Raw genomic sequence first — 20,892 nt, forward strand, 5'->3', positions numbered from 1 at the left:
TAGATTCAGAGCTATTGTCAATATGCGTCTCAGTTTTTTCACATTTTTTGTACTGTGTGAGAAGCAATACGTACAATCTTTAAGCCAACCAGCTAAACGACGTTTACCCTCGTTTCACAGCCACAGTTCATTCGACCAAGCCAGATCTATTGGACTTGTTGCTGGAAGACAAAGTTTTTTATGTCTTTCACTGTTGCGCCGTGCACTTTAATTTACCGAACGGCCTTAATGGCGTCTTTTTACACCCTGATAATCACTTACGCTACTATAGCTGTAAGCTAGCATAAGATGTGCTATAACAGTACTGCTATACATAAAAATGCTCTTCAGACACTGTCAATGCTCCATTCTTCAGTAGACAAAGCAGTGTCTGACAAGACGGCGTAAATTTATTGAATCAGCTTTAAAAACTAATTGTATACTGTCGCTGTCGTTTTATATTGATACGCTTGTGATTACTGAAAATTTGCCTTTATATCGTGTAATTTTTTACGGTTATATAAAGAAAAATAACTATATATATATATATATAAACGTTTGTGTAGGCCGCCGCAAAGACTACGTTCTCTTACCGATCTCGCGAATTCGCGAAGTGCACCAGTCTTTACTTACTGTCCCATTTACTGCGGCATTACCTCTGTTTCAGGTATGTTTAGATTGTATCGTGGTACCACAAATAAGAAAGCGACAAAAATTCAGAGCAATTCAGAAAGCCATCCATCTGTATCTGTAATATAAACACTGTGGGCCAATGCAGTAAACACTAATGCAGAGATCTCTTCAAACTTATACACCTTGACTTACATCAGCTAAAAATGTTTACCATTTTTTAGTACCAATATACGATATAAATCGGTTGAAGACCTTTCATTGGTAACCTGCCAGTCAGCCCGGTATTATTAGGCCATATTTCGAACTTGTAACTGCATGAGTATGCTTGCCGCATTTTTCCTGGTCACATTATCCGCTAGTTATAACAAAGAAGCCTAGGTATTTTTTTTCTAACTTTTCCATGTATATGTTGTTTTTGTTGTTAGGCTCCATTCATTCTGCTGTGGCATCGTCCCGACGTTCTCGTGGCGAACGGACCAGGAATCTGTATACCGCTTATTTTGTGGTCGTTCGTTTTCGCCGTAGGTACCTCCTATGTTACAGGCTGTTCTTCAAGTGTAAGCCACAATCACCGCAATAGTGCCAAGACTACCATTTACTAAGCTGGCTAAAGCAAAATTTAACACATGTCACTTGAATAAACCAAGATTTCAAGTTAAATAGGGTCACGATTGTAACTAGTCTGAAAATTAATGTATGGCCTGTGTTTAAACAATTGGATGAATCAATCAACAAGTAAATTAACCAGCATCAACATTCATCGTATTTGTTAATATTTTTTTCTAGGTGTTTTGCCTAAAGCGGCCTGTGATAATCTTCGTGGAGAGTTTCTGTCGGGTACAAACGCTTTCGTTGACGGCACGATTTATGAAGCCGTTTGTTGATCGATTAATTGTGCAATGGAGGCCGCTGCACGAAAGCTACAAGAAAGCGACACGATACCATGGACTCCTTGTGTGATTCGGTGGAGAGCCTTCAAGTCTAACAACCGGGGGCGCGTCTTGCGGTCCCTCCATAACGTCAAAGGTTAGGAAATTACCTGTTCCAGCCTGGCTGTCTACGTCATGCTCAAACCAATGGCCAAAATTAAGGAGATTTATTTTTACCATGACATTATTTATTAGAACGGACAGTGCCTACGATTATAATTCCTGTTTTTTATGTATGTGTACACATTAAAATGTGATAATAAACGTAATGTTTTATATGCTGCCTATTTACTTTAAATTTAGACGTTTCTACGATATATTTCATAAGGCCAATCTATTTCTTTTAACACGAAATATTCACGATAATTACTGCCATAAATCCCCTACCAGTAGCAGCTTCCAGTAGAATAAGTAAATAAAGCTGTTTCAATTGCAAAAAAAAAGAAAGAGAACCGTAATATTTGTAAGCGTTTATATATTACTCAGTTCCCTTCTCCTTCATAATGAGGAACTGTATTTAGGGTTTTTTCGGTTTCGCCATCCAGCTCAATTCTTCGCCCATTATGAATGTATGCTATTGCCGTTCCTTGATTGTCGGCAAATTCAAAGTTCTTGCTCAACTGAATGGCCAATTTTGAAGCCACGAGGCCAACTCCACCTTGTCGAGGTGGTCCTCGGTGGTAAACCCGGCCATTTTTCGCTACCATGCAAAGCGTTTCGGGCTGAAATGGCACCTTGAAAAATAGCAAAACATTTTGAAGCCGTACCGCCAGTACCAACCATTCCTTTGGTCATCCATTAAAGATAGCTAACTGAAACTGCAATCAACTGGCTCTACAGACAAATTTTAGTAAGTTTTTCTTCGAGAAGCTTAGATAACTGCCATAATAATAGGGAAATTGAAACGGTAAATTTTTAAGAGCTGTTAAAAATCAGTTCCATTGTTGCCTATGTGGCAGCAGCATATTCTCTCCAAATGTATTTCTCTTCAACACAATCCGGTTACACCAGTTATGTTCACTGGCACAATAATATGTTTAAGATCTATGCGGATAATGAATCGATTCGTCTTTGCTTTGTGTATCATACATTGTATTAATGATACGGAGATGACGCAACAATACGCCAGTACCATGCATACTATTTTGAGTTAACAAAAAGCTGCAATGGTAAAAACATAAAAATAGATTTAATCTTATAATATATCAAAACCTTCCTCATATCGAACCTGACGGAGCCGGTTGATCGATGGCCTTCTTGAGCAGTTCTCTTTACTATGATTAAGTGTTTATGAGACATTACAATGTCTGTCAAGAGAGAATAGAATAGACAGAATGAACAAATTGAATCCAGCTTCTCGAACTCCACGCATCAGATATAACATCAAACTTCTCAAACTTTTTAAAAAATAGTTTAATATCTCTCTGTCATTGAAGTCGATCATGAAGTTGTACGAAATGGGCCTGAGGAAACGACTCAGTATTGCTGGAAAGTATTAGTATCATCACGTTGCTCACTTGCTTGCTTTTTCTAGCAGTCGATATGGATTTTTGAATAAGCACCAAGGTCAGTTTCACCTCGAAATAGCTGAATAAACTTGAAAAAGAAACACATGAGAGTAGTGAGCGAGGCAACGAGAGCCCGGACTAATTGATACAGAGAACAGGGCCCCCGGTGTACTACGACTATGACTAAGCCAAGCAACGAATGACTTGAACAATGAAGCGGGGTCAATGGAAACAGTCCAATAGGAGAAACCCAACGGCTGGCAAACAAGAAGCTGTGACAAAGTAATAGAAAGAGTGCGGCGAGCTTAACATGAGTAGCGTAAAAACCTGAGACTATGGTAAAAGCTGTGTTCGAATCTTCGCGGGTTACAGAGCAGGGATGTCGAAAATTAAAATGTTCATGACGAAGTATTCTAATGGCAATGGCATGAGATGTCGTACGTGGTAAGGCAATTGAAGTTTATTATAGTGGTAGAAATGCGAATCACAAAAGACTCCATTGAGAGGAGTCTAATGTACCGCTTGGTCATTTTTTTTTAATAGAAACTCAGAGCTTCGTAGATGCTAACAGTAATAAGCACGCAGCCCGGAAAATACATACATGTGGCGCAGAAACAATACAATGCGAGCCAAAGAATATGCAAACAATAGTTTGGTAATGGATACCCGCTACGCAGACATGCATAACATAACAAAATACTCTTTATACAAACGGAGTTCTAGTACGTACATTATATAGAACCTCGTCAGAACGTACAGATAGCCACTTAGTGGTGATATTTACAAATATTACAATAATTATCATTTCTTTTATTAACCAATTATAACGATTATCTGTTATTATTACAATTGTATCAGGGTTCCTACCTGTAGTCGCGTACCAGCATGGTTATGCAAAAGAAGATTGTGTTCAGGCAGCAAGTGAGTGAACACGATTGGAACATCATCACAACGAATATAGTTCATCTCGACCCCACAGGGGCTCACGTACGGAAATTCATCCTGATTAAAAACAGAAGATTTAATAAGAAGTGCCGCATAGCGGGAAATCATGCTCGAAGAAAGAAGATCTATTTTTTGTTATTTTTATATTTTTGCTATCTACCTTGTTTAAATAATTTCTTGAAAGTGATGGAATGATTATGTAAAAAAGTAATCGTAATAATCAAGCGTTTGACAAAGTATCAACTATGTAAGTGGTTATTCATTTACTGGCATTCTACAGTATTTCTACATCCCTAGTCACTAAACTTTGTTATCGTACCTACTAGTGTAGTGAAATAACGCAAGACTTAAGAGACATCAGAATGGTGCATAAATATCTGAAATATCTAGCTTCAATAAAAGCGTTGATTTAATGAAAATCGTTCATTTCAGCCGCACCTGATAAAATCCTGTTTTGTTGAGTTGAACCCGTGTAAAGAAAAAGTGCAGGAACTTATGTTCTTTAAAGCACGATGTGAAATTTTTCATACGAGCATCATCTAGAAACAGCATCCCCTGATGATCGACCATGTAAAAATATTCTCGCTTGTACTTTTTACCGGCTTGTCCTTGGATGTAAGTAAGTGATCGCCAAAAGGACGGCGCGCAGCTTCCAAAGATCTTGGGTTTACTGCAATATCTAGGGTGAGATGATTCATATATTAGCTCAAAGATAGATTCGTTTCCGTTTTAATGTTTTTTCTTTGATAGTAGAAGCAGATCTATTTCCTATAGTTCCTTGAAGAATGACCATAAGTTAAATATACGATCGATATGTTCGCTTTCCTGCCTCCGTTCATAATGAACTCTTTCAAAACCTATACCCAGTTTTCTTTGCGTAAATTTCAAAAAAATTCATTTTTGGATTAGGTAAAAACTAAGCTAGATTAATTCATTGTCCTGATAAGAGCGGGCAACCAGTTGTGGAATAGTGTAGCTGCGTCCTGTGTGTTGATTTTTTTTACTATATACAGTTTACAATTATGTCTGTTACGCTTTCTCAACGAATTTTGCCCTTGATTCATGTCCTAACGGAACCTAAGCGAGCACTATGTTAAAACCACTTGACTACCATAAATTGATCATTAATAGTGACCACATATCCGCAACTACGCAATTTTCTATGTGCCCCTTTATTGAAAAAAGAAAGAAGCTCCCAGTGTAAGGCATTCACGATTGTTAAGCCTGATTGTTCTAAAAGATAAAATTCTCTATTTACATATTTGTATATATACCACACGTAAACATATTTCACGTATTTAGTAACGCCTAAGCGAAACTTATGCGCCGATCGAGAGCTCGACACACGAGAGGGCTGTATTTGAACTTGTTCGTGTTCATGTATGCATACATACACATACGCCGGCCGTCACTTGAATGACACTTACTGAGTAGACATAGGAATCCAATTGAAGGAGCGTAAAGTCCATTTTGGGACAATAGCCCAAATCATCGTCGTAAATTGTCTGCTGTCTTGATTTTCTAACTTGCTAGGTTTTAATAGAATGGGACCAATTTATTTGGGATTTTTTTGTATTATAAATTATTAGACTAATATATACATCCACTTGGTGGAGCTGTAATTCACTAGCTTTCTTAAGCAATATCTCTGTATGTTCCGCAATTTTCGCAAATCAGCCGGGCGGCTGCATCAGCGGGCTAAGCGCAACGCGTAGCAGACGACACTCCGTGACAATTCATCCTGCGTCGAAAAGCCTGGGTTAAGGCATTAATTAATGTCTGTTAATTCGTTTCTAATTATATCTGTCGACATAGCAAATTAATAACACTCTTGAACGTCTGTCAATTTGCTATCCCAAGATGAAACGCTGTGTGTAATTATCAAACTTTCAATAACTTCACAATAGCTTTTGTTCGTAGAAAACTAAGCTCCGCCCCAAGACCCCTTCCTTTGAGCACTAGAAACTGAGGTCGTTTCTTATACTGTAATCTCTCGCCCCTTTTGTTCCGTCAAAAAGCTGTATAAGCAGTGAGGTAACAGGTTCGATGTGTGAGGCCCGGTTCTTGAATGAAGCATTCTTCGTGACGCATTTTTTTCGACCATAAGCTGAAGATCAAACATTTCGCCAAAGACCACCTTAAAAGGTACTCATAAATTAGCAAAACAAATAAATAATTAATACATTAATCGTTCCTTACAGGGTGAACAATACACCTGTGGCAGTAACAAAGGATGCTTTGTTCTGAAGCGCGCGTTCTATGCATTATGTTCTTGGCAAACGCTACAGAAAATGCGGAAAGATCCCTGCAGTGGCTACAAGCGTCATTACGTAGCTTTTTTTATTAATTCTACTAATTAATTTATTGACTGTTTGTATTTCCTTGATTCATTTTTTCACACAATTTCAGCATTTCACTAAACGGGAAATATGCAGAACTTTCGTTAATACGTTTACTAGATTTAACCCTTTAGACTCAATCATTCTCCCTTAACATCACCACCCCATTGCGAATCCCTCACAGAGCAGTAATTTCAGATCTTCAGGCTTAATGTAGCTAGCCCTTCGAGTCAATACCTTTTCACTAGTTGTATCCAAATAGTGGCGTTTTTCATTTCCACGATTTGATCACACTGTAACATAGGTGTCTAGCCTAACCTAGCGATTTGGCCATCCACACATGAAACGGACGAGTCCATACGGAGTCCTGTCTCACATAAACGTTACGTCTGCAAATCGTCTCTAAGTCTGAGTTGTGTCTATTTAGCTTCAGCCTCAACCCTGCTGAGCCTCGCGCACCTTCGTCGCACTAAATGCTCCCTCCCTCCGCCCCCATGTAACGCGGTGCCTCTCCAGAGACCACCGCAGCATTTAACACTTTCATGGCAATCGGCAATCGCCGGCAGAGAAAGTTGTCCCATGTTTGACGTCTACTCACTTGCTGTTCAGCTGAGTTATTATTGTTAGACGGTTCTGACAATGTCGGCCCCAAGTCCCTCATGCTCTAAGGCTATGAGGCACGCAAACTTCTTCTTCTCTACGCCATCACTGCTGCTACTCCCGCAGCTTTTATCGCGGTCAGACCAAATGCGTATTAGCCCTCCCATCGCTTCACCATTCGGGCGGGTAGTATCAGCTGCCAGGCCGTTTCGTTCGTCGCTGTTTGGACTAACGACGACGGCGGCGGCGGCGGCGGCGTTGCTGCTCCAGTTGGAACTGTAGCGGCGGCGGCGGCGGCGGCAGGGGCTTCGGCAGCGGTAGCGGCAGCAAAAGCAACGTGCAATCACCTCGACAACAGTTCCCCTAGCAATCCGCCATTGCAAGCGCTGTCGTACACAGCACCACTGGCAGCATCTGTAGCTGCAGCAGCGCTGCCGCCACCGCCACCGTCCCCGCCGCCGCTGTTGCTGTTCAGGTCAGGCGAAACATTGCCAGCCGCGTAATGGTTCTTTGGTTTCTGCCTGACAGGGCAACAGCCTTTAAGGAAGCGAACTGGCCGGCGGTGAGCAGCCACTGATGGTGTGTGTCTGCGCGTGACGTCACCGGCTAACCATGAGCCAATAGCGGACCTCTCCCGCGAGCCGTCGGCCAATCAGCACCCGCCACCAGGGGACTCGCCATAGCGAGCATGCGAAACTGTGTGTGGTGCCTGCCAGCGACCGAGCCCTGTGGTGAGTGCCATCCTAGAGCTTCGATAAAATTATCCACAAACCAACTCGGACTCGTCGGCCGGTTCCTGTTGGCAGTCGACTAAGTCGGCCCAGAGGCCGAGCATTCGACCGCCCGCCCGCCCGCCCGCCTGCCAACGAGTCAGGCAGTCGCGTGCAGTGCCATGCCGTGTTGTGCCGTGTACCACTGTGTTGTACCATACCCACACTCGGTCGCCGCGAACTGCGCGGATGGCGAACAACGGACGGCCTTGGATTTGCCGCCCAGATCCAAATCGGCCCTATCCGACACCGATCAACTTTTGCCTGTCCACTGTCCCCCACACAGTTCACAGTCCACTCGACGCCAGACCATCCTTAGTCGTCGGTGACCAAACGACGCCTTTTGCATGTAGGCTGCGACTACAGACCAAGTAGCACGACCATACTCCGGCTAGTGACTGGGTCTGATTGCAGAGCTGTCCTGCTCAATTCAACCGGTTCAGACAGACCGATATGGGCCGCCGACCCGATCCGTTACGCTACAGCTAGTGAACGAATCGCCTCGAAAGCAACTGCCAGCATCGCCAGTCCTAGCGTTACGGAAAGATCTGCTGCAACCGCTCCCTCTCATAGCATTTAGTGCCTCCTGGTCATATCAACAACAGTGTACGCCGCTTAGGAGCGTAGTGCCGCCGTCTATTGTTGTATTACTAAAATAATGCTACATAATCTTATGATGTAACTTTGCTTTATATCTATACGTGTCAATCGTGATTCACTGGCTTCAATTTAAGCACGACTAAAATAACTACCTTGAGCCGATACTCGAATTAAGTGCCTCTACGATTGCAGCTTGATTTGTTTAGCGTACTTGTTGTTTTCATATGTCATGAAGATTATTCCGCTGCAAATCCCTCTACTAGTCACGTAATACTCTGTTTATACACTAGGGACGAAACAGGCGCTACGTTTTTTTCGTGGCCGTGTTTTCTTTTTGTTGTTGTTGGTGTTTCTGTTGTTGTTTCCGTTCAGCCACAGATCTGCGCCTTGTGCGCGTCTGTAGCAGAAGCAGCTGGCCGTCTGCTGTCTGAGCGCATGGTCTAATGGCGCTCAGCTCCGTCGTCGAGACATTCACTGTCACAGGCGGGGTTTGCTGCCACTACAGCGTCCGCTGTAGCCAATACTGCACCGGGTGCGGGCGCAGAGTCGCGTTACGTGCAAACAAACGAATACAACAAAATCGACGTCCTTGACTCGTAACTAGACCGTCTGTCTATTCGCTCGGATGTTACCGCGCAGTACAACGCAAAGCCACTCGAAATCGCCGGAGATTTGTGGCTTGTTTCGACTGCGGCGGTCAAACGACGAACCATAAAAATCGGCCCTGGATTAAAAGCGGTTCCGCGCAGGGACTGGTGCGTCACATATGAGACACAATCCAATAGTCCATCATAATTCTGGATCGAAATGATAGTCGTGCTCTTTTGACAGTGGAGGTTACGAGGCGTGGGTAACCTGACGTACGGTGTACACACGATCGATTCGGTAGATTGTGGATTTGATAGTGGCGGAGTGGCCTATGTATCGGTGAACGACTGATAGGGTCGAATGTAGGGATATGTCTTTTGATTCGTTCGAAGCGTCTGAGTTGTTTTGGTCAATGTCGAAAGTTCACTTGAAGAACAATCGACTAGCCTAAATAGCTTTTCGTAATGGAAATAATCTCGGAACTAATGAATAGCAGAATTTTTATATTCCTGTTAAATCTTTATTTATCTAGCCGCATAGTTAGACAAGTAAAGGAGTATTATTTTCACACTCATTTCAATGTATGCAAGACACTCAATCAGACAATGCCAGTTGTTGGCGTGGGAGCACACTCGCCTGCTTGTGGGTGTCACCACAAAGTAAAGCCGACAACTTACTGTGAAGTTATTTTTCTATTTAAGATTTGCAGCTATTTTGCCTACTTGGACCTTTATACTAGATTTCTATAGACCGTCTGAGCGATCAGCCAGCTATATTCGTTCCTATATTATTGTTTGTAAATTCATGTCCATTTGCCCCTATTCACCTTATAAAAAAAAAAACGTCTACAATAACCCTTGTTCACAGCTGAAAAAAACAAAAAATTTGTCTGAACCACCATCATCCACCTGATACTCCAATACAGAAAACTGTCTTAACTTAGTCTGTCGCATTAAGTCGAGCTCGTTTAAGTTAGGCAAGTTATTTGATTGACTTGTGTCCTCTCCGTGGTGTTCTTTGGACAGCTATTTGTGTACTAAGTACTGGCTGGGCCCTATTGGTCTTATTTTATAGACGATCGTTAATTAGGACTATAGACCCGTGTAACAGGTATCTCCTCTTCTACCAATGAAACGTTATACGCGCACAGACGTCCGGCAAATTGTGTTCACTAACTTCCTATCTAACATAAACAGCAACACGCTAGTCGCTGGCCATAGCCTCAAAATGGCTCCGTCTTCTCTCATGCAGCCGTCGGATATGCTCCGGCGCGTCCTGTCGACTGCATCGATGATGCAGTCAACCATTCGTTGTTTTTCCGGTAGCGGCCATTCTCCAATAATAATAATGGTAACCCATCATAGCAGCACATACAAATGACGCAAGGATATGAAGATGGATATCGATATTGAGAGTGAAAACAAAAAAAGAGGAAGGGTATCAGAGTATCGCGACCCGATCACGTCGTAACTGGGTCATACTGGCCATGCCCTACAGCCTTGGCCAGCTGCGGGGCGGCAGGGTGATTGACCTATTATACCAGACACTGTCCTCCCTTGCCCAAATTTACGACTTTTCAACTGCTTATGGACACAAAGCTATTAGCTGGTTACTAATTAGAACACATATGTGGTTTCTTCCTCTTCACATGCGATCTCGCTCAGAAAACAGCGCTATTTACCATAGTTCTTGTTGCTATTGTCATCCTTTATTAACACCGAACTTAATTACCGTTAATGCGACTTCTTTGATTGTCTCTCTTCTTTTAATGTAGTCTGCCGTCTTTCCATGAAGGTGTTTGTAACGTCGGTTAAATGCCGACTCGGTCTATGTATGTCAATTAGATTTCGCTAGTTGATAATGTTGGTTGATCTTGACAACGAATGGACGACTGAGTTGATGGTTCGACCGCCTTAGCCGACTGGAGATACGAACGAGGACGTCATCAGGACGTTAGCCCAGGATTGACTTGAAGTTAGATCATTTGCCACGAAACTAGATAGATCTCTCTAATGTAATTTTCAAATAAAAAAATCCGTACATGCATATGATCTCGTTGGTCACGCGTTATGTCGCACAGTGAACGAGCGATCCTTTTCAAACCGATGTGATAGGGCAATGTCGTTGAAATCGATTGAAAGCAATGTTGTACTTACAGAGACAGACTATGGATGGCTTTAGGTCGGTCAGTGAGCTTAATCTTTCCGTCGCTATTTTTAAGTCTGCTCAGATAACTGAAAGGCAAAACCAAATATTATAACGATCAGATAAAACTTGTTCTTCCAAGTCTTCACTAGCTCAAAGATCGTTTAAATTTGTTTACTCACGCCAAAGCAGATTGATCATATTGTTGTATCAAAGTAGGATGGCAAGAAATGCTAAAAAATCTTAAAATAAGCAGACAAACTTTAGAAAATTATACCTGTTTACTAAAGATATTCCATTCAGAAAAACTTGTTCGCATAGACTGAAGCAAAACGCCACGCCAATTCATATGCTGTAAGCGGTGCGTCCTCGGCTGCATTGTCTCCTGGCGACAGGAGTCTACTTGGAACGCCGCATAATATAATCATCATACAAGCACATCGACAAGTTGTCCATGATTATGAAATTGAAGTACTAAAAATCGATTTTGAAGAAGTATCTCTTTGAACAATAACGGCTAATTAGTACTACGCAGCAATCCGCGGACTATGATGCCTTTTTACCATCAATATCATTACGATGGTCTTTATAGCCACAGCGATACATTGCATAACGGTAAGGGATACCCAGCGGAACTCTTGCCCGCGCTGTTCTTTGACTGGTTTAACTTTACCGCTAACGCGATCTGCTGATTAACGCCGGCGGTATCGCAGTTCAATAGTTCGTTGTCGTGTGTGTTACTGGTGTAGACAATGATGACAAACAACAGCATCTATTCTGGATGCTCATACGCTGATCCTAGCGACCCAGTCAGCAGTCCTTCGTTCCATTCCATCGTCAACCGTGGATAGCGCGCCATAACCGCGTGGCCGTTGCCCTGACGATGAACTGAAATGACCCTTGTCCATCCCATACCGTCAGTACCAAAACCATGAAACTGAGAGCATTTTTGATGCTGGCGTCTTCCAGAAAAAAATTATCAGGTCTATCATAATCTTCATCGCTCATGCGATGATTTCAATGACGATGTTTGTTGTGTTTTCACCAGAACATAGACAAGCACTCGTTTTGGCGCTCGTTGTCTGCTGCTCCTGCTATCGCTGCGACGATGGCGTCTGCGCGCTTGTCCCGTGCTTTAATAAAGCTCACAAATTCTCTTTTTGACGGCGGCTATCTTGGTTCGTAGGTCCTCGTGGGAGCATGTATATATATGTGTATAAATATGTATATGCTTTTGATGTCGTCGTGGTTCGTCGTTTATCATCGATAACTCTCTTGCGTGTGTGTGTGTATTCCAGTTAGCTTTTACTTAGTTTTTCTTTCTCTGTTTATATATCTGTTGCTCAGTGTTGTTAGTTCCTCATTATTGCTGCTAACCCGAGAGCAACAACCCCAGCACTAGTCAGATTTTCGACAATGCTTCCAGCTACAATTCGTCGCGTTATCTACGGTAGGGGGCGACACTATCTAATCAGGCAGTTTACAAACAAACAATGGCCGGCCGGATACTGCGTAGACATCCAGACGCGCGCAACTCTACCGTTCAGTGTCGAAGATGCGTATTTAGCACTTTCTTTTTGTTAGGAAAAACAATGTGTACACCTCAGCATCATCAGCAGCAGGAGCACTTTAGCTCAATAAGCGGCGATTGCTCACAGTCAGTCAGTGCGTAGTGACACTCTCATATAGCCTCCCCTTATAGACCCACTGAAGGCGTAGGGCTCGGCGCCGAACGCAGTTGGCGCCGCCACCGTCGCTGCTGCAGCCCATGGCGGCGCCACAGTCATCAGCGGCATAGCCACCGAGTTGTGCCCGTACTCCGTTTGGTACGTGCCACTGCGCAGCCGCCGAGCTCTAGATGACGACAACATGGACAGCGTCAATATCATCAAAAACATCAACTACGGCAACATCCGCCAATGCAGCAGCAGTAGCGATAAGTAGACGACCCAATACGAACGACCGCAGCGCACTCTACCCAATAATAATAATGGTCGTTGTGCGCTGCTGCTGCCGCTTCTTCTTTTTCTGCTGCTACCGCTTCTTCTTTTTCTGCTGCTGCTCCTGCGACCAGTCGGCCGGCCAGCCTGTTCTGCTGCTGCTTCCTCAGCTAACAACGCCAGCGCACCGACACAATGGTGATGGTGGTTGTGCCACTGACTCCAACCCGTTGCTGCTGCAGCCGCCGCCGCGGCCGCTGCTGCTGCTCCGCTATGTGCTGTCTTTGTTCGTGTGTCTCGCGACTTCGGGACCCTCACACGACTCCGACTCCGCCGCCGCAGCCGAACAACCACCGGCCGCGGCAACGGATCAGTAACAACAGCGACATCCATAGGTCGTAGCCACGACTGTCATTGCGAGTAGCGGCAGCGGCCGCAGCAGCGGAGGCGGCGCTGCGATCGTATGCGATGATCCAAGATGGCGGCGGTGAAAACATCCGCCACCGTGCAGCCCCGTTTCAGCAGCAGCAGCAGCAACAGCAACAACGTCGTACTCGTACAGCATAGGTTAAACGCAGCAGAGCCTTCTGTTGTTGTTGTCACATAGGAACATAGATTGACCGACTGGCTGCTCTCGGTCGGTCGGTTGGTGTGTGGCGCTAGCTGTCTGATGTAGTCGCCACAGCAACAAAGGCTGTGTCCTACTATGCTATCTATGTAGATAAAGTGTCTGCTGTTGGTGATGCTGTTGTGTGTGCTTGTTGTCTACGGTCCGCCGCCACCGCTGCCGCTGCTGCTGCGTCTCCACCAATCATCGTTGTCGCATTCGTTGTTGCTGCTGGGAATGGTGTCCGTTGTTGTTGCTGCTGCTGCTGCTGCTGATGGTAGTGGCTGGACTGTTGAGCTAGTTAGTGAGTGTATTTTGCTAGCGCTGGAGCTATTATTGCTGCTACTGATATTACGGCCATAGACGACGGAGATCACTGGTAGATCGCTCTCCGTGTACATGTGCATGTATGTATATGTGTACATATATATGTTTATATAGAGATGAATGTATTTTGATGTGATGCGTGTATTCTGCAATATCGACAGTGAGTAGATGAGTGAATGTTACGCAACTGGATGATGTGTGTTGACTTGAGACACGAACTGGGGAAACGGCAACGACTAGCGACAAGTGAGAACGACGATTATAACAACAACGACGACGAAGACAAACACAAACCTGCTGCTGCTGCTGCTGCTGCTATTGCTGCTGCTGCCATTGATGCTGCTGTTGTTGTCGTCCGTGTAACTGTTGCCATTGCGAGTTCTGCTTCTGATGTTAGTTAGTGCGAGTGGTGAGACCAGCAACCGCACGAGCGACAGGGATTTTGCCAGGAGTCTATCTGTCCTGGTCCGACCGTTCGTCTTCGCCGACTCCTATATATATTTCGTCGATTCGCCGAGCGGATAGGACCGAACAGTGGGAACAGCCAGATTAAACGCTGTATGTTGACTGAAGAAGATAACAAAGCGCCATAGCAGTTGTCCACCACGGCCGTTTGATGCTGCTGTAGCACTAGTAGTAGTAGTAGTAGTAGTACTAGTAGTAGTAGTAGTAGTAAGAGCAGCAGCAGCAGCAGCAGCAGCAGCAGTAGCAGTAGTAGTAGTAGCAGCAGCAGCAGCAGCAGCAGCAGTAGCAGCAGCAGCAGCAGCAGCAGCAGGAACTGTTCCTGTCTGTACACCCCTACAGTTAGGCTAGATAAAGCCGAGCTGATCAGGTTAGACAATTATAGTTGTGATACGGTGCTGCGGTCGAAGTTCAGCTCCACTCGTCTGAATTGACTTAGGTTCCGTCTCATCCCGACAGAACTGCCAGTATAAGCCGTCGCCGTTTTGGACAGGATCAGAAATCAGGTCGGATCACCGAGAGACGGCGGCGGCGGCAGCTGCTGCCGCTATTGCAACGGGACAGCGACAGCTTTATGAGTCCGGTACGAATGCCAACAATAGCGATATTAACGACGGCGATACAAAGATAGCAGTAGGGGGCAAGATGCAGCGAGCGATCTTGCAGCTTTTGCGGCGCCTCTAATGCTACTGTCGCCGCCGCCGCTGTCGTCGTCGTCGTCGTCGTCGTCGCCGTCGCCGTCGCCGCCGCCGCCGCCGCCGCTGTTGCTACTGCGAAGACGACAACGGGACGAAAAGCGGCCCGAAAGCGGAATTGCTTGTGAACAACGTTGCGTTTCTTGAGGAATGACCTGAGTTTTATTGCGCTGCTCAGGACGCTGTTACATCCTGGCTGGCCAGGATATCAAATATATCTTTCATTATTGTTTGGTGCTTCAGCGGTTTGTTGATGGTTAATTCCAATTCGCGCATTAATAGATCTCTTCTGAGGCTGACCGAAGCTCGTGCACTCGTTATGGCGCTCGAGCGGGCACCATAATAAGCGCTGCGATATTATGAATTCGGGTGCGTGTTATGTGCTATAGATTAGGTGAGGTGCTGGTCTTTGGATCTTGATCGGTTACTAGTTCAGTTGGTGCCTAACGGTTTGCCTTGCTCGTCTACTCAACACCAGCTTCATTTACAATGAAGTGCTGCTTGACTAACGAGCAAACCCCATCCGTCCTCCCGACCCTAATCGCTACATGTGAATGCTAAGCGGTACATTGCTAATATCGAGCGCCGGTCGGGCGAACGCTACGAAATTCCGTAGCGGCGCGAAATCGTTGCCCATTTCGTACTTCTAGCGTACTCCTAACTGTGCTAGGTCGCGAGTTTCACGGTGGTTTTATGTGTCACAGTGTCCATCGCGGATGAATAATAATGCTTTCGAGTTGAATGGAGTGTTGTTCTATTACGGTTGTTTTTTATTTATAGACTTTTGGCATATTTATCTGGCTATGAAGAATCGGAGCTCGTTTAAGAGTACATTGAGTACTATGTCGAATGCAAGAGTTGTTTACAACACTTGCGTATCAGTCATGATGTAATATTATTAGTTTGTCTGGGTGCTTCTTGTAATTCGAACGTCATCCTTCAGTGATTTGGCGGGTGTACAAGCCCGCGAAACTAACAAAAACCTCGATCCTTAGCTATACTTATGGTAACTTTCTATCACTGCTAAATGCATTCGAATCCGTTTGCCTCACACAGGCCTATTCGCCTGTTATATAATAGCCGTATATGCCCATTTTAACTCATCTGTTCCTTGTCGATATCAGAGAACAGCACAGAGAGGGTCAACCGCGAAGATAACCGCTCACTCAGCCAGAGCCAACAGGGTCAGCTGTTGGCAAGCTCGAATCCGAGTCGGCATCACTTGCAATATGTATGTGACGCTATAAACCGTAAGCAACGTGCGTTAGCAAACAACAGTGAAAACTCTGAACCCGCCTGTTCGTCCATACATTTCGTCCGTCCTTGACGCCAAGCCAATTTATTGTTGATCTTCCACTTGATACTGTTGACGCGGCAAACGCGTGCTAATCCTGCGGCATCTGTTAAATGCTATTTGTCCGTCCATCTGTCAGTGCAACTATCTGTCGACGGGAGAAACAGCTCCTGACCGCTGAAGCGAGTGACCTCAAGACGTACCGGCGCCATCGCGGCGATCAGCCACGCACAAATGGCCTCAAACCACCATAATAAAACTGGTCGTGTAATAGCGTAGCGGCGTATCGGAAGCTGAAGCCGTCGGCGGAACAGTGTTGAATTTATATCGTTCTGTATAACGACACCATCTGCAGCGACTGCTGTTAGAGTTTCAGACCTGCAGGTTTTAACAGATCGGATCTGCCAGCGGCACTGACCTGACTGATCGTTCGTTTCCTAATGGTAACAGAGACTTGCCGACGACGATGTCCGCTTGAACGGGCGAATGACCGATTGAGTCCGTCAGCCGAATAGTGTGAATCTGTGCTGATATGCCTCTTAGCTCTGTATGTATATGTGCTTTGGTCACGGCCCGCCTCGTCCGTCAGAGTCGCGAGGGGTCGTACAGTGTGGACGGGGGTACGGCTGTTATCTGAAACAATGCCCAACGGCAGCATTGGGACGTAAAATTCGAAGCATTAATTAGGTAGTGCAATTGGCATAATCCACTATGTTTGTTCACGTTATATCCACACTACTTCCCTGAGAGGTGAGACGTTTTGTCGCATCTCTTGCTGTTTTGTCGTCCTCTGGCAATGAAGGGCAGTGTCGATTTACTCGACTAGAACGAGAGCTGGACCAAGTTCGATTTTATCCACAGAATGAATAGGTGGTAAATAGCTTGACTGAATAGAAGTGTGATCTTCGTCTGCTGTGTGGGCGAAGGATGCAGCCGGTAGAGAACAAGATCTTGGGGACTCTTCGACTCGTTTTCCTTATCGTGTTCTGTGGGATCACAATACTCCTCGTATTAGTTAAGTGTTGAAAGAATTTTGTAATAGAATATGAAACAGCACATAACATCTGTGGGGTCGGCAGGATACGACGCTTTAGAAAGTCTTTCGCTGCTGACTGTTTCGTCGTTGAGTTCAGCTCTGAGGGACGATGTCAGCCAGACATTTTCGCCTGTACTTCGGCATCTGTTGTGGCCATTTGTGTCGACTCTGTTAGGTCGCATTTCTGCAGGTCATTGCATAGATATGTGTAGAAGTAAACACCAAAGAGATTGTCGGAGAGGGTGCGTGTGCATGTGTATGTGTTATATCCTTCAGCTTGAACCTTGATCAGACTCGTGCTAGCAATTATAAAATACGTTTTTCTTCTAATTAAGGGAAGACGGTAGTGTAACCATACGTTTCATCGTTTCCTATGACACCTTAATCTTTGTTAATTCACTTTCAGAAGCAGAGCGTCATACATAAACAAACAAAGGAAAAAACATAGCCAGCCAGGCAATCAGCTGTGGCAAACGATACCGGGAAGACAGCCAGACGAATTAGATAAACCAATCGACAGTCGCATAGATGGAGAAACGGAGCGCAAGACAATAGGCCGTTAGTAAGACAGAGTGACGGCGTAAGAAGAGCATTCGATCACCAGTTAGCTCAGACTTCACGCGGGTGAACTCCCCCCGCGAGAGCAAGCAGTTTGTAGTGCTTCTTACGTGAGGATATTTCGGAATACACCAGCACAAAGAGGCATTCCTCATCCTTGACCATTGTCGTTCACCACCAGCTGAAATAAGCATGAGCATAGGACAAACGCTGGTTTGATTGTGCGGGGAAGGAACACATTGTCGTTCCCGCCCGTTAAAGCGTCGGTTGAACGCCCCGTGTTCGTTGTGAAAGATTTGTGCAGAGAAACAAACAAGTGACCCAAACGGAGTATTGAGGTGTACCATACAGTGACTTTTGTGAGGGTATAAAGCTTTCGATATGACATATACGTGGAAAATAGGATCACTATGTGTTCATGTTTATGAGCTGTGAGTTAGCTGTGAGTGCGCCTTGGAAATCTGCCTACAAGTTATTGAGTGTCGGATTGTGTTAATGATGACTGTATCGAAGGTTTAGAGAGTGGGGTTTATGCCTCCGGAACATGTCGACGACGGATTTTTGGACTGCGCCAAAAGCCAGGGCAGAAAAGCGCGGCTGGCAGAGATCTTCGTCATTGTTGTTCGCTTCATATCATTACTGTTATTTGAATAGGTCTTGGAAGTTAGTGCATGAAGAGAATCAGGTAGTTCGTAGCGTTATTGCACCTTTGTTTGCCGTTGTTGTTGCTGTTGCTGCTACTCATCTTCGATCTGCCACCTCCGTTTCCGATCGCGGTTACCAGAATTGCCATTATTACTACTTTCGCCGTCAGTCGTTAAGAGACTAATTTCTTATAGCGAGTTCTAAAAAAGTCGTGTGGTAACTAGTATAAAATCGGTGATGCTACGACCAGTAGGTCGTCTTTCGAACGGCTAGCAGAAGCAGCGTAACGCCACAGGGCAGACGAAGTCTTGCAAGCTGCGAACCTCAGTTAAAAAATACCGCATAGGACCCATAGGTTGTGACGGCTGCAGGTACATCTGCAGCAGTCTGCTTCTGCAAATACCAGGAACACTTGGTAAGTAGCGACTTCTAAAACTGTCTTTTTGTCAAAAATTCATTCTTGGGCTTCATTGACACCGGTCTCATCTTTGCTCAATTATTGAGCAAATCTGATTGTGATTTCACTAAAATATTTTTGTGATTGGGCAGGAAAATCCCTTGTTCCAGACTTCAGCGATATAAAGTTCCTTTATTTTAACGCACATGCGTTCCCACTCGAATGCGACTAATGAACGTAGCAAATAATAAACCACATTGAAGTCCATTTGTGGCATTCACGTATGTGCACAGCGGTTAAGTTTATTTCATTGTACTGTTACGCAATAATGGAGTAACTCTTCTCAAAGGCGTTTACTTCAAACGAATCCCCCCCCCGCCCTTTATGTAGTTTAATGTTTAAGGAGCGGTATGATCATTTGGCTTTCTGCTCTGTTTGGGTCTTCGCACCGCACGAAGAAACCTGATCTCAAAAAATGGAGTATAGTCGGTCACGGACTACGACGCACAACATAACCCTGTCTTATCGCTATTGTATCGAGTATTCGTCGTAGACATAGTAGCAGCACATATATACTCACCGGGGTAACGGTCGCTGAATCTCACGAAGTGCGCCATTTCGTCGATGGAAACTGTTCGATGTTACGTGCTGTCGCCGCCGTCTGTTTTGTGTTGTTTGATTGCTTTGCCATAAACCAGCAGTGTTCGTGGCTTTTTTTCTGGGCTGGTGACCTCAATATTAATAGCGGCGCCCCATCACTATGTCTGTGTTTGTGGTACACACTTTGCCTTCGTTGCAGCTTTTCGACGATGGTAACAGTAAGAAAATAAATTAATAATAAACAGTGGATTTTGCGATCGGGCTGGGTCGTTGGTGCCCTGTTTATGAAGCCCGACTGCACCGGATGGGAAAAAACATTAAAAATGTATTAGAACGTATATGCACTTTTGAATAAGTGCGTATTGTAAGAGTATTACAGAATTTTTTTTAGTTATTCGCAGTTACAAAACGGAACTCTGAATCATCATCGATCCCTCGTGCGTTTCATGAAAAAAATTCAGCTCTGGAGACTTTTTGTTTTGACAACTTATCAAAAAGTTTCTATAATATCGGTGAAATATTGTCAGAGGAAAGCTTTTCTTTGGCTGTGGGTCGTTAGAAAATCTGAAATTAACTAGCAATGTAAAATTTTGAGCTGTAGGCAAATCCTGCGAAATACAAAACCTCCGCTGATTGGTCTGCAAATCGATATAGTATCCCATCCAGTAGTTCCTTATTGCATGCCTTGGTCTAATAATAGAGAAAATAGTAGAATCCAGCTAATTTTAGAAAATAATAAACAAGAATACAGTGTGAAAATAACATTATATATATAGGTTCAAAAAAATATATAAGTAATTTTACCGAAATCGAGTACATCCTGAACCATCCTTGAAACTAGATTTGGTTAGTGTACGCTTGCTCACAAGATCCTAGGCTGTTAGTAATATAGACGTTAATAATAAAATATTATGGAAACCTAAATGCCCCACCGTAATGACCGCCATAGCATGGTAACAATGACCCTTCCTCCGCTTACCTATCGTCAAACAATTTGCAACAGCGCTCTCATTGCCCACTATAAGCACGTACCATGTCAAAAATTCCATGCCACTTCTGAACGTCTCGGATGGCCGGCGACATTAATTAGTCTGACATCAATTCGTCATGTATGCGAGCGGGACTACCGATTACTAAAATTATTCATTAAATTTCAATGGCGCTACGATACTCAAATTCGAATTTGACCTTGTTTTTTGGCGGGTTACGTCGCTCGTTACCTTGTTTGACGGGGACATTTGCCGCTACATAAGCACACGCACAGGCGAAAGGGGCTGATATAGGTAACAGCAAGA

The 20,892-nt window shown here is 44.5% G+C and overlaps 3 protein-coding genes and 2 long non-coding RNA genes across 8 annotated transcripts in view; 3 read left to right on the top strand and 2 right to left on the bottom strand.

Annotated features, from left to right (window-relative positions):
• Positions 1 to 1,817, top strand: part of Alg14 (ALG14, UDP-N-acetylglucosaminyltransferase subunit) — a 3,136-nt gene extending 1,319 nt beyond the window's left edge. Inside the window, exons 2-4 of the mRNA XM_022801963.2 lie at positions 359 to 646; positions 1,038 to 1,133; positions 1,399 to 1,817. Of these exons, the coding sequence (XP_022657698.1) occupies positions 359 to 646; positions 1,038 to 1,133; positions 1,399 to 1,572 (558 nt within the window). The 3' untranslated portion in view covers positions 1,573 to 1,817. The remainder of the gene's footprint in view (positions 1 to 358; positions 647 to 1,037; positions 1,134 to 1,398) is intronic.
• Positions 1,818 to 1,999: 182 nt separating this feature from the next.
• LOC111249831 (UPF0598 protein CG30010) lies at positions 2,000 to 7,265 on the bottom strand. Of its 4 annotated transcripts, none has more exons than XM_086986465.1 (5): positions 6,571 to 7,202; positions 5,389 to 6,131; positions 4,433 to 4,673; positions 3,917 to 4,051; positions 2,000 to 2,275 (listed from the first exon to the last, which is right to left on the bottom strand). In XM_086986465.1, exons 3-5 carry the CDS (start codon positions 4,562 to 4,564, stop codon positions 2,024 to 2,026), a joined length of 519 nt encoding a protein of 172 aa, XP_086842591.1. In that variant the 5' UTR covers positions 4,565 to 4,673; positions 5,389 to 6,131; positions 6,571 to 7,202; the 3' UTR covers positions 2,000 to 2,023. The 4 variants fall into 4 exon arrangements, with proteins under 4 accessions (XP_086842591.1, XP_086842590.1, XP_022659952.1 ...); XM_086986464.1 differs by having other exon boundaries at positions 5,422 to 6,131; positions 6,932 to 7,195; XM_022804217.2 differs by having other exon boundaries at positions 5,422 to 6,131; positions 6,571 to 7,195.
• LOC147755883 (uncharacterized) lies at positions 3,050 to 4,240 on the top strand. Its single transcript, XR_015325986.1, has 2 exons — positions 3,050 to 3,493; positions 3,908 to 4,240. It is a non-coding gene; the product is annotated as an uncharacterized LOC147755883 (long non-coding RNA).
• Positions 7,266 to 10,577: 3,312 nt separating the features above from the next.
• On the bottom strand, positions 10,578 to 12,698 carry LOC147755884 (uncharacterized). Its single transcript, XR_015325981.1, has 2 exons — positions 11,314 to 12,698; positions 10,578 to 11,125 (listed from the first exon to the last, which is right to left on the bottom strand). It is a non-coding gene; the product is annotated as an uncharacterized LOC147755884 (long non-coding RNA).
• Positions 12,699 to 13,444: 746 nt separating this feature from the next.
• LOC111249826 (uncharacterized) overlaps positions 13,445 to 20,892 on the top strand; it is a 28,103-nt gene continuing 20,655 nt past the window's right edge. Inside the window, exons 1-2 of the mRNA XM_086986627.1 lie at positions 13,445 to 13,532; positions 16,192 to 16,298. Of these exons, the coding sequence (XP_086842753.1) occupies positions 13,445 to 13,532; positions 16,192 to 16,298 (195 nt within the window). The remainder of the gene's footprint in view (positions 13,533 to 16,191; positions 16,299 to 20,892) is intronic.

The sequence above is a fragment of the Varroa destructor genome, unplaced genomic scaffold (assembly GCF_002443255.2).
Source record: "Varroa destructor unplaced genomic scaffold, Vdes_3.0 BEIS01000004.1, whole genome shotgun sequence".
In the NCBI taxonomy this organism is placed as follows: domain Eukaryota; kingdom Metazoa; phylum Arthropoda; class Arachnida; order Mesostigmata; family Varroidae; genus Varroa; species Varroa destructor.

Coding starts and splice junctions, on each gene's coding strand:
- LOC111249831 (XM_086986464.1), bottom strand. CDS start 5,486: ATGATTTGGGCTATTGTCCCAAAATGGACTTTACGCTCCTTCAATTGG. Junction 4,674..5,421: donor TGGATTCCTATGTCTACTCA/GTAAGTGTCATT, acceptor ATCTCACCCTAG/ATATTGCAGTAAACCCAAGA. Junction 4,052..4,432: donor ACAAAACAGGATTTTATCAG/GTGCGGCTGAAA, acceptor GTTTTTAATCAG/GATGAATTTCCGTACGTGAG.